At 32.6% G+C, this 12,869-nt stretch overlaps 1 protein-coding gene across 1 annotated transcript; it reads left to right on the top strand.

Annotated features, from left to right (window-relative positions):
* Nucleotides 1-8,347: 8,347 nt before the first annotated feature.
* On the top strand, nucleotides 8,348-10,071 carry LOC127112063 (replication factor C subunit 2). Its single transcript, XM_051046254.1, has 5 exons — nucleotides 8,348-8,582; nucleotides 8,695-8,801; nucleotides 8,886-8,987; nucleotides 9,101-9,296; nucleotides 10,047-10,071. Exons 1-5 carry the CDS (start codon nucleotides 8,424-8,426, stop codon nucleotides 10,053-10,055), a joined length of 573 nt encoding a protein of 190 aa, XP_050902211.1. The 5' UTR covers nucleotides 8,348-8,423; the 3' UTR covers nucleotides 10,056-10,071.
* The last annotated feature ends 2,798 nt before the right edge of the window (nucleotides 10,072-12,869 follow it).

The raw sequence follows: 12,869 nt of genomic DNA on the forward strand, positions 1-12,869 counted from the left end.
AAACTTCTTGAAAATATATAGGTTTTGATCCAATTTTAAAATAAAAATGACCGGTTAAAAGGCTCAGTCTGCTAAAAAATGCGATCGAAAAAGAAGTTGAAAAATTCAAACGAGCACGTCAGGTTAAACTACATGAAGCGTAGATTAAGAAAACTAACGCTTGCAAGCTTAAGGAACACTCAAAATATAAATAAAATAGAGTCGCCACCGAACTTTATTTATTCCCGGAGAGGGAAAGAGAAAATATCGATAAAACTCACGAAAAACAAAAATAAATGGTCGTCACAACAAAATTGGGTTCGGGAGTCGGTTATGCAAGTGGAAAGTATTAGCACCTCTTACATCCATTAAACTCGATGAGACCCATTTAGTTAGTTTCGTGTAAGAGTGTTAGCGTGATATTAGTTTGCGATCTTCTTACTTATCGTGTAAGAAAAGAGAAAGAAAGAACATTTTTTATTAAAAGGGTGTTTTTTACATTAATGTTCCTGACAAAATTTCTTAATCCTTCTCCTATGTATCTTCAAGTGCCATGGAGAACTCAAGGCTACATAGTTCTGCTAAAAGAGAACTACTGGATTAATTTCTTTTAGAGAGTGATGCTTAGATCGCATTTAAGCGGTCAAACCTTTACTTGTTGCTCGCTCTTAGAGGTTAAAGTCTTTGTTTGTTTTGCATCGAAATGAATGTGGCATACACTTTTTTGAAAATGTTTTCGGGGTTGCACATGGGTGGAAAACAAGTTTGATTGGTTAAGGTGCTTTTATCATGAAGATTTGATCTTTATGGAAGGTGAGTAAACATTTTAGCACAGGTGTGCACCAAGCGCGCGTTTACTCGGGGTATGCATGAATGTGGTCCCATTGTCCCCTTTTTCAGGTTTGTTTAATGGTTTTTGATTTGAAAGACTAATAATTATTTTGAATTCAATGTGCTCTGAACGCTCGACCATCAAAGGGTCTGAAGAGATGTGCATCTCTTGGCCATTTGTCTTTCAATTTTATTATAAAAAAGGTTTTTGCATCAACGACTTTATGTTGGATCAAGCGTTGCAAGTTTGATTATAAAAAGAGTTTGAATGTGTCAGGGGTTATGCTCGACTTTGTATTCAATTTGGATTTGATTTGGGAAAAAGGCTCGACGTTGGATCAAGTATTTATTTTTTTGTTTTTTTTTTCTGAAAGTAGTTGATTTTAATATTTGAATTAACAATCAAATGTCATAACAAAAATAAATAAAAGCGGTAAACTTATTTACATATTACGAGAATGAGAGTACAATTTGTTAAATGGGAATATAACATAATACTTAATCAAAAACAAACTCGAAAGAGAATTGTAAATAAAAAATCTCGTTGTAAGAAGACCCAAGAGAAAGCCAATGAACTCGAAATTAAATCAAAGATTTGAACTTCATAATTTAGCGTTATGTTAAGCAATTGTAAGATGATTCATGTAGGAGTCACCCTATCTGAGGCCGGTCAACAAAACTTTATGCATTTGAACAATTTCTGAAGTTAAATTGAATTCTAACTCCAAAATTGCATCGCATCTGTGAAAAATCGACATGGCAAATAAATCGATTTTTTTCTTTAATAATTTAAAATAAACATATTAATCAATAAATAATAATAATAATAATAATAATAATAATAAAAAAAATACTAATAATAATGAATTAACAATGAAAATAAACCAATAATAGTAATCATAACAATAAATAATAAAAATATATAATAGTAATAATAATAATTTATCAATAATCAAATAATAACAATAATTATTATAATGACAACAACAATTAATAAAATTAATAATCAAATAGTAAAATTAACAATAATAATAAACAAATAATGATAATTAATAATAATAACCAACAATAATAATAATTAAATAGTAATTAGCAACAATAATAAATGATAATGACAATAATATAATAATTAATCAAAAAATATTAATAAATAACACTAATTAGAAATAAAAAAAATAAAAATAATAATAACTAATAATTAACATTAACAATAATAACAATAATAATAATTATTATTATTATCATTATTATTATAATAATAATAATAATAATTAACAAAAAATGATAATAATAATGATAATAATAATAATAATAATAAAAATAATGATAATAACTAATGATAAAAAAAATAATAAAATAATAATAATAATAATAATAATAATAATAATAATAATAATAATAGTTAACAATACTAACAACAATAATAATAATAATTAGTGATAATCAAATAATAATAATAGTTATAGTATACTATAATAATGATGATAATAATAATGATAATAATAATAATAATAATAATAATAATAATAATAATAATAATAATAATAATAATAATAATAATAATAATAATAATAATAATAATAATAATAATAATAATAATAATAATAATAATAATAATAATAATAATAATAATAATAATAATAATAATAATAATAATAATAATAATAATAATAATAATAATAATAATAATAATAATAATAATAATAATAATAATAATAATAATAATAATAATAATAATAATAATAATAATAATAATAATAATATATAATAATAATAATAATAATAATAATAATAATAATAATAATAATAATAATAATAATAATAATAACTAAAACAAAACAAAACTTAACCAAAAAAAATTGGGGGCGATTTTGCATGCCGGAAAGAGTCTCACAAGTTTTTTTTTCAAAAAAAAAATCCTCTTATCATGTGACATGTGGCACAAAGGGAGGGGAAATAAACAAAAGAAAAAGTTCCTCTTCTTCTACCTCATTTGTTGGCTGCTTCCAAAAAAAACAAAGTTAAGAAATATTTCAAATGCTTACAACTATCCTCATCTCTCATTTTCTCTCTCAAGTTTAAAAAAATGGCAACAATACAACAAATGAAATAAAAAGAGTGTTTCTCAAACTCTTTCTAACTCACTTTTCAAATAAATGGTTGGTGTTGTTGCTCAATGGTGATGGATGATGGTTGTTCAATTGCGGGTTAAATATTATAATAGTGGTGGAAGGAGTTTAAAGGTGTTTTACCGCAGTGGAGGAAGGGAGGTTCAGTTGCGGTGTTGGTATGCATTTTTCCATGGAGTCATGATAGTTTGGAGGTGAATGGAAAGGGTGAGGTTCGTTTGCGGTGTTGGCCGGAAAACAGAGGCAGTTTGAGGGTGGTTTACGGTGGTTGTCGGTGATATGAGAGGTTCGTGACCAGATTTTTCATGGTGTGTTTCCATGGTAGAGTTTGGTTATTGATTAGTGATATAATGTAAGGAGGATGGATGATCATTTTCACGATGTTTGGCCGATTTTATTTCGGTGTCTCATTCTCTGGTTTTTACGACAATTTCTCTATGGAAAACAGAAGAGAATTTTGACAGAGAAAAATACTTGTTGGTTTTCTTCAGCTGTGAACTGGACTTGTTGTTGTTGCTATGATGGAGATGTTTGATGTGAGAGTTCGTGTTTGGTTTTTAGGTGTGGTCTATGATGAGTTTGTTTCATTTTCGATGGCTTAGAGGGACACAGGCGGAGGCCGACGCGGTTGGTAAAGCATGGATTTTACTACATAACGCAAAGGTAAGAAGTGGGAGATTGGTAAGATGTGAGGAGAGAATTATGGCTGAATGATTTGTTGTAGTCTTGTAGAAAAAAAGAAATGTGAAAAGTGATGGAGAATGAGTTTATTTGTGTTTGAAAAATAAGATAGAGTTGGAAGTGATGAGGAGAAAAGAGTGGTGTTATTTGTTGTTGGTTGATGTGCCTGTGTGGAAGAAGAAGAGGAAGGAAAAAAATAATTTGAAGAAACAAACCCCTGAATTTTTTATGAAAAAATCTCACCTTCATGCTATGATTCTATTATTAATGTGTAATATGGCGCATAAGAGAAAATCAACCACAATAACACACCACGTGTTGGTCATGTTATGGTTACTCTCTTTTAACAATAATATAAGTAATAGTATGATTAGGATCCTTTCAAAAAATGATAAAAAGAAATTTTGTAGATACTTTTAGAATAAAATGAATTAAAAACAAATAAAACAAAAGTATTCAAACAATCTCAAATAGTCTTCACAAAGTCGAAACAAAAACATAGATAATTCTAAATTATTCTACCGGCTATTTTGGAAAAAAAATAAAAATAATCGGATAAAAAAAGAAAGAAAATCGGGCGTAAAAATGCCTAAAAAATTAAACTGAATGCATTAAAATGATGAGCATAAAATAAACTTCTCGAAAATATACAAGTTTTGATCCAATTTTGAAATAAAAATGATCGGTTAAAAGGCTTAGGCTGCTAAAAAATGCGACATAAGAAGAAGTTGAAAAATTAAAGCGAGCATGTCAGGTTAAACTACGCGAAGCGTAGATTAATAAAACTGAGCTTGATTTGAAATTTTTCGCACACTAATTTGACGTACAGTTGAGAAACGATTTGACTTGTATGTGTGTAGATTCGAAAAATTATTCCGAGTGACATTTTAAGTGTCATGCGGAATGAAGTGGATGCTATGATAAGTAGAAAATGAAGATGTCTTGTGAATGTATTGATTTACTGATTGAATAATCATGAATAGACAATCAGATGCGAATGAATCACTCTTGGACCATTTGCTTATGATTCTCAATTACAATTAAAACTCTACAAAGATTCAGATGACGATAATATTCTTGATTGTCACCCTCTGAACCTTTAAAACATGATGCAATTTAAATGAACAATGCTGAGATTGAGAAATCAAGCTTTTTGACTTCTTAATCAAAGATGACTGAAGGAATATCATCAAGCTCAGATAAAATGCCAAAACTCCTGACTTTTCATATAAACCTTGATGAATGCTTTTAACTGATGCAGGTGAAAAACTCAGGGTAAAATTTAGGTATGGCACTGCTATGATCGTATGTAGCAGCTGCTATGACTCGTAGCAGTTTTCCATGCCCCAAAATTTTGTTTGCAATTTTGTGCAATTTCTCTTGTTTTCCAACCTACAACATCAAAATCAACATCATCTCAACAATTTATTATGCTTTCCATCAATCCATAACATCAACATATGAACACCATCATCTCAAATATTCTAATAGCATCCAATCACACAATTTCATATTGAAACATTACGTAACATGATTACCACATAAATGTTCTCCAAATTGGGGTTGTGATAAGAAATTATAGTGCTATATGTGGGTAAATATGTACAATACTTCAAGGATATGGTGACCCGTTGATAGGAAATGGGAATGTAAGAAATAAAACCATAAAATAGTTGAAAACAAGATTTGTATTAATTGATTGAAAGGAAATGTTTGCAACAAGATTTAATCTAACTGCCACAAGGCCAAACCCCTGTATAGAGTAATAGGTCTCCATTTTTCATACAATGTGAATATACTCAAAGATAATAAAACGAAACTAACATTCCACTTCTTAAGGCACCATTCTAACAATAATTAATTATTGGCAATTCACCCGACAAAAAGACAACTCAACAAGTAACTCCTACCATACTAAAAGACAAATCAATAAATAATTATACCTTTATTACTTTGCACCTACCATTTTCCCTAAGTATATACACCTTCCAAGTAGTGGGTTGAACAACACCATTTCCCCTACGTATATACACCTTCCAAGTAGTGGGTTGAACAACAGGCCCACTAGTATTAGCCAAAGGCCTAACAGTGCCCCATCATTGACTTTCAAACTTGTCCCTAAGGTTGACATAAGGAAATTGACTTTTCATGTTCACTGTGTCCTCCTAAGTCACTTCTTCTATATCACTACCTTGCCACTTAATAAGAAATTGATCCACACCCTATCTACCTTGTTTGATACATTACTACGAAAGTGCTTTTAACGTTGGATGCAAAATGTATTTTATCTCGGCTGCAGTACCAAGGTAACGAAGGTCATCGTGAAAAGTAACGGCTTATCACCTCAGTTTTTTAAATACCGAGGGATAAATTAATTTGCACATGGGTTCGAACCACAATATCTTCATTTTTATTATTTACTAAACTAACACCTCATACATTTTAGTTTACAATAAAACCGAGGGGTAAGATAAATTGTATCTTATTGAAATTCGTTACATTGTTTGCACAAAAAATAATAAAAATAATTTTTTTACAAACTATAAGGTTTACCCATGATATTATATTATTTACACAAAATATTAAAATAAAAATTAATTTATACCTGAAGATCATATGTTGGATCTTTGACTCCTTGTGACCAAATTTCTTACAATAGTAGCATTGAACCTTCTTCTTTTCAAACTTCTCCTTTCCCTTATGATATTTCTTCTCATCGGAATTAAAGGCTTTTGACTTCTGATAACCATCACCATGTCTCTTCTTGGCCTCTGACTAAGACTGCTTATGATTCTTCTTACCATAAGACGCTTTCAGAACCTGCTCTACCTCTCTTTCAAAGTTTCTCTCAGTCAGACGCAACTCTTGTGCCTATAGACTACTTTGCAACTCTTCAATTCTCATGATGTTGAGGTCCTTAGAGTGTTCAATTGCTACAACAATGTATTCAAACTGAGAAGTAAGTGATCTCAGTTTCTCCACAAGATTTCATCTCATTTGTGATCAAAATCACTCTGGAGATGTAATCAAGTACCTTTTCATTGTTCATCATGTTGAGATTCTTATACTACTTACATAGAGACTGAAGCTTCACCTTCTTCACTGATGCATCACCATCATAGCATTATACCAGTGTGTCCCACGCAGCCTTCATCATTGTTGAATCAACGATTTTCTCAAACACATTCGTATCCACACATTGATGGATATAGAATAACGCATTCTGATCATTCTTCCTCATTTCTCTTTGAACGTTTCTATGCATTTTAGTTGCATCTACTACAACCATTGTGTCACCATCATTTACGGAATCAAAAACATCTTGAGCGCCAAACAACACACGCATCTAAATCATCCACCGATTATAATTATTTCCATCAAATACTTGAACCTTTGTGTTCAAGCTACCGTTTCCGCCGTTCATCTTAGTTCTTATGCAAATTCACGCAGATCTCACCAACGCTTGTGTTTCCCAATCCCTCAGAATAAAGAAATGTGATTCTATTTAGATTTAGATCTTCAATTCACTATGAATTGAATGACAAAAAATCAATCACGCATGCCTCACGTACACTCGTGTTTTCCGTTCTTGAATTAGAACTTCAGATCTAGATACCAATTGTTGGTGCACAAGAATGAAGAAGATGATGGTGGTGGTGGTGGAAGGGAGAGAGAGAGAGAAAGAGAGAGAGAGAGAGAGAGAGAGAGAGAGAGAGAGAGAGAGAGAGAGAGACCCTAACTAGCTTTCTTTCTCAATTGAAAACGGTTACAAAATGAATTGGTTACGAACTAAAACTTGAGTTCAGTATTTATATCATCAAAACAACTAAAAGAAACTCATTAAAATCTAAATGCAACTTAAATGTCAATTTGTATTACACTTCAACATTGTTGTCAGGTGGATAAGCCATTTTGATGATCATCTTTCTAAAAATGGTTATCATCTTTCTAATTTCGTTAAAGGTTTTTAAAAAAAGGTTCTTTATCATGAAAACATCTGCAATAAAATGGTATCACAAGATACCAATATGAATACTATTATTTATTGTTTTTATGATAAATAATAAATTTGGATTTATATACACTACGACAACCCCAATGAATGTCACAATACATATATTGATAGAAATCACGAAAGTGTTTAATAACTGTAACACAACCGAGATTGTTATTTAAAATATTTTAGTCTACATAGAGCAACACTTGTAAATTGTGAGTAACACTTTATTTTTCTAGCCATAGAATATTGGTGTTCATCAAGATTTTCTCTACTTTGATTTGTTAAATAATTGGTATTAATCATTGAAGCAAGAAATATTAGTGTTTATCAATATTCTCTCTAATTTAATTTGTCTAACTATTGGTGTTTATCATTGAAGCAAGAAGTATTGGTGTTCATTCTTGGTGTATATCTAGCATCACTACGCCAAAAAGGTTTTTTAACAGCGCATCTTAGACAACGCTTTTAAAAGAAAGCGCTGTCTAAGGTTAAAATAAAAATAAAACACGGAAAATGTTCTAAAAAAATAATGAAAGCGCTGTCTAAGGGGGGGTCTTAGACAGCGCTTTTAGAAAGCGCTGTCTAAGACCCCCCCTTAGACAGCGCTTTTAGAAAGCGCTTTTAAATATAGACCTTAGTCAGCGCTTTTGAGAAAGCGCTGTTTAAAGTCTTTCAATTAAAAAATAAAATAAATTAGGAAGAGTATCCCTAAAAACTTTCCCACCTTAGAAATTAGAAATTCCCTCCAAGTTTGTCATATAGGGTTTGTCCGGGGTTTTGCTATTCGCATTCAGCATCACAGCATGGCATCGTCATCCTCAAGCAACAGCGCAAACTACGACGTACCGTGGGTTGAGAAGTACCGACCCAGCAAGGTCGTCGACATCGTCGGCAATGAAGACGCCGTCTCCCGGCTCCAAGTCATCGCTCGTGACGGCAACATGCCCAACCTCATTTTATCAGTAAACCACTCATCCCCACTCTTCAATTCATCACACTCACTCATTCGTTTTCTCTCACTCTTTAGTTTTTCACTGTGCCCTAATTCCCAATTTTGTTATTGTCATTTTTTAGGGTCCTCCTGGAACTGGAAAAACCACTAGCATCCTCGCACTTGCGCACGAGCTTCTCGGTCCCAATTACAGAGAAGCTGTTCTTGAACTAAATGCTTCAGATGATAGGTATCGAATTTTCCCCTTATTGCACATGAAATAATGATGTTACAGTGTTTAACCAAGCTATTCACATTTTTTTTGCTGCTGTAGAGGAATAGATGTTGTGAGGAACAAGATCAAGATGTTTGCTCAAAAGAAAGTAACACTTCCTCCAGGCCGACACAAAGTTGTTATACTCGATGAAGCTGACAGGTCTATTTTATATTTTGGCGGTGATTTAATTCAATTAATGTTCTTACTTTATTCATTATTGTTTTCATTGGATTTTAGTTTTGTTGTAACATTTTTTTTTGGACTCGAATCAGTATGACATCTGGAGCACAACAAGCTTTAAGAAGGACGATAGAGATATATTCTAATTCTACTCGTTTCGCGCTTGCTTGCAATACATCGTCTAAGATTATTGAGCCGATTCAGAGTAGGTGTGCAATTGTGAGATTTTCGCGACTATCTGATCAAGAGATACTTGGTCGTCTCATGGTTGTGGTTCAAGCTGAGAAGGTACCTCAACTTTTTATTTGTGTTGAATTACGGAATATTCTTGTTTGTTTGAGGAATATATGCATATGAATCGCCAATGTTATACCAGTCTAAAGTTTTTCCATGGCCTGAATTCTGACGATTTTATGGCTTATGAGGGATTTAGGATGTCTGACCTCCTGTACTATACTTTAAAGGTTTGTTTACTTGCAAAGATTTATCTGGCTAGCTATAACAGTTTACCTACTGTAAAGAGGCATTTCAGAATTGCCTTTTTAAAGTAAATACAAAAGTTCAAAATGTTTAGTAGTATTTGACCAGCTTCTTTTTCATCCTTTTGAGCTAGATTATGTGATGTCTAGTTTATTATCTATTTTTGCACGTGTAAATAGTAACTAAATTTTGTAAGGTGCATATGTTAGAACCCCAAATGAGAATTCTGGGCCAAATGGACCGTTACACAACAACCCTAAACCTAATATGCAGTGGGTTGAAGCTTGAAGAATAGGAAAGGGGAGAGTGGGATTGTCCGTGTGGCAGACAGTGTTGTTGATGGCGGTCCATGACGGAGAGGCAAAATCCTGCCATACCGGTCACTTTGCGGTGCCGTTATTGCGGAAAAACCTGCAATAGCAGCCGATATTTACCATTTTGGCGAGCCCAAAAACCGCCACGTAAATCCGCCATAGCGGCCATGGTGGGGAAATTTGATAACACTGGTGGCAGAGAGAGAAAGAGAGAGGCTAATGATGTAGTGGAATTCTGTTATAGGTGTGCTGAGTAGAGAGAGAGAGGCATGAAGAAAATTACTCAGCTGTTAAGGCAAGAGAGCATTGGTTTTCTGAAGGAGCATAGCTCTGTGGACAATAGGATCATTCTATTGATTTTCCTCTGATTTATAGAAATGATACACACTTGTTTTCCATTACTACTATATTTTCTTCCATTTACTGTTTCTGTAATCCGGGTTCACATCAAACTGGTATGACCTGCCGGATTCTTGAGGGGATCATCACTTTACAGGATCAAATACTAACACCAAAGTGGAAGCAGTATTAGATGCTCTAGAAAAGCAAATGATTGGCATCAGAATAGCTTAGAGAGAGATGCAGATGAAGCAAAATGAAAATAATGAGAACTTGGTCGCTGTGATTAAGGGTGTGTTTGTTTAATGGAATAAAATTATAATCCTGGGAATATGATTTCTAGGAATGTTATTTCCAGGAACTTTATTCCTCTCAATGTGTTTGACTAATGAATAAAGTTGCTAGGAATATTTTTAGGTTTGACTTAAATTGAATTTTAAAAATTAAAAATTAGAAAAGAAATGTGTTAAAATAATATTAGGTGTCAAATCAGGTGTGTATGTTGAGAATCTTACAGAGAATCAAGTGTCTACAATGGAGGATGTTACTCAGTAAGAAGTACACGGAAACATACGATTGTGATCGAGTTGAAGAGATTGTAGACGCACATGGTTGCTTTGATTATAAGTTATATCTGATAATGCATGATTTCTTTATTTTTTTGTTTTCAATTGCTTTGATTATAAGTTATATCTGATAATGCATAATTTCGTTATATTTTTGTTTTCAATTGCTTTGATTATAAGTTATATCTGATAATGCATGATTTCTTTATTTTTTGTTTTCAATTGCTTTGATTATAAGTTATATTTGATATTTGATGGTTTCCTTGGTTTATTACAGGTTAGACATGGCTGATGACCAACATGAGGAAGTTAGTAAAAAAGTATCCGCGGAAGAAGAAATTCGAAGAGGCATCACAATAATGAGAAGGGTGGTCCAAGGAAGATCTCGAGGCATCATACTAGATGTCTATTGGAGCAACCAGGGACAGCTTATAGAACCTAATGGGCTCCTAGTAATCGGGAGCTTCATGCAAGATTGGAAGCCATGCAAGCTGAGCTTGATGCATTGAGGAGAGAAAGAGAGGCTAGCGCCTCAACAGTATACAGAGATGCTTCGGACAAAGACAGTATCAACTGTACCTTTCAGCCGAACATTCCAGAGGTAATTACATATAATTGTCTTAAATTGAACTATTTGCTTAAATTATGTATTTGACATATATACACATTAACGATTTCTTGTTATTATTGGTTTTATATACGGATCCTCATGGACAATAAAGATGCGGAGAAGTTGTTTTTTATACCGTTTAATACCGGGTTAGCATTTCATTCTAAATTCATCTATTATAATTATTTTCCAAGTTACCATCTAACATTTGCCTAATCATTACAGTGGACATTGGTTGTTGCTCGCAATCAATCCTATCCGAGAAATTGTGTATTATCTTGACTCGTTAGGAAATGATTGGACAACATACCCGGATATGAAGGTCCTAATTGACACGTAAGTGAGAATGTTCAAAAATTTTCTTAGTTTATGTGAATTGTTCTAATTGCTTCATTTTTATTTTATTAGCGTCCTACAAGCTTTTCGGGCCCAACGAGATATCCAAACCTCAAGGAGGGGCGCCAACTCCATTACATGGATTAAAGTGGCGGTATATTTTTAATTACCACATTTTTTATTATATTAGTGATGACACTTGATAAAACTTAGGATTTATAATCCATATTTTTTTTTTCATATGTAGTGTCCTCAACAACGTAATCAAATAGATTGCGGGTATTTCATGTTGAGGTTTATGCGAGATACTCTTGCTTTGGGCCGATTAAAGATTCCCACCGATGTATGTATTTCTAACTTATGAGTTATTTTTATATTTACACATATCTCATATAATTAAATAGTTGGAATTAATTCAAAATATGTTATATTATTATGTAGTACTTTGATGAATTCAAGTGTGCATTTTATACAAAGGATCAAGTGGACGAAATCAAAGAGGAGTGGTGTCAATTCATGATAAAGCTCAATGTTTGTTCATAAATTTGTGTAATTAATGTGTACATTTGTAGTATATGTTATGGCTTGTAAATGTGTACATAAATTTGTATATATTTTGATACATTTAAGGCAAAATTGGTTTGAATTGGTATATATATATATTTGTTAGCCAAAAATTGGTAGAAAAAAGGCCAAAATGGCATATATAAAATGTGATAATTGTCTGTCAAAATCTGGTTGAAAACAGGTAGAAATTCTGGTTTATAAACCTGGAAAAAATGTGGTTTAAAACAAAAGCTTCAAAAATTTTCGTATACCTTAGACAGCGCTTTTGTAAAAAGCGCTGTCTAAGGGGGGGATTAGAAAGCGCTTTAGGCAAAAGCGCTGTCTAAGGGGGGGGGGGGGGGCTTAGACAGCGCTTTTTGAAAAGCGCTGTCTAAGGTATACCTAAAAAAATTAAAATAGGAGGGTCTTAGAAAGCGCTTTTGGCCAAAGCGCTGTCTAAGGAGGTGGGGCTTAGACAGCGCTTTTCAAAAGCGCTGTCTAAGGTATACCTAAAAAATTTAAAATAAGAGGGTCTTATAAAGCGCTTTTGGCCAAAGCGCTGTCTAAGGGGGGGGGGGCTTAGACAGCGCTTTTAAGATTTAAAAAAGCGCTGTCTAAACCTTTAGCAGCGGAGGTTTAGACAGCGCTTTAAAGCGTTGTCTAAGGCTAA

This window comes from Lathyrus oleraceus, unplaced genomic scaffold (genome assembly GCF_024323335.1).
Source record: "Lathyrus oleraceus cultivar Zhongwan6 unplaced genomic scaffold, CAAS_Psat_ZW6_1.0 chrUn0030, whole genome shotgun sequence".
Taxonomy (NCBI): Eukaryota; Viridiplantae; Streptophyta; class Magnoliopsida; order Fabales; family Fabaceae; genus Lathyrus; species Lathyrus oleraceus.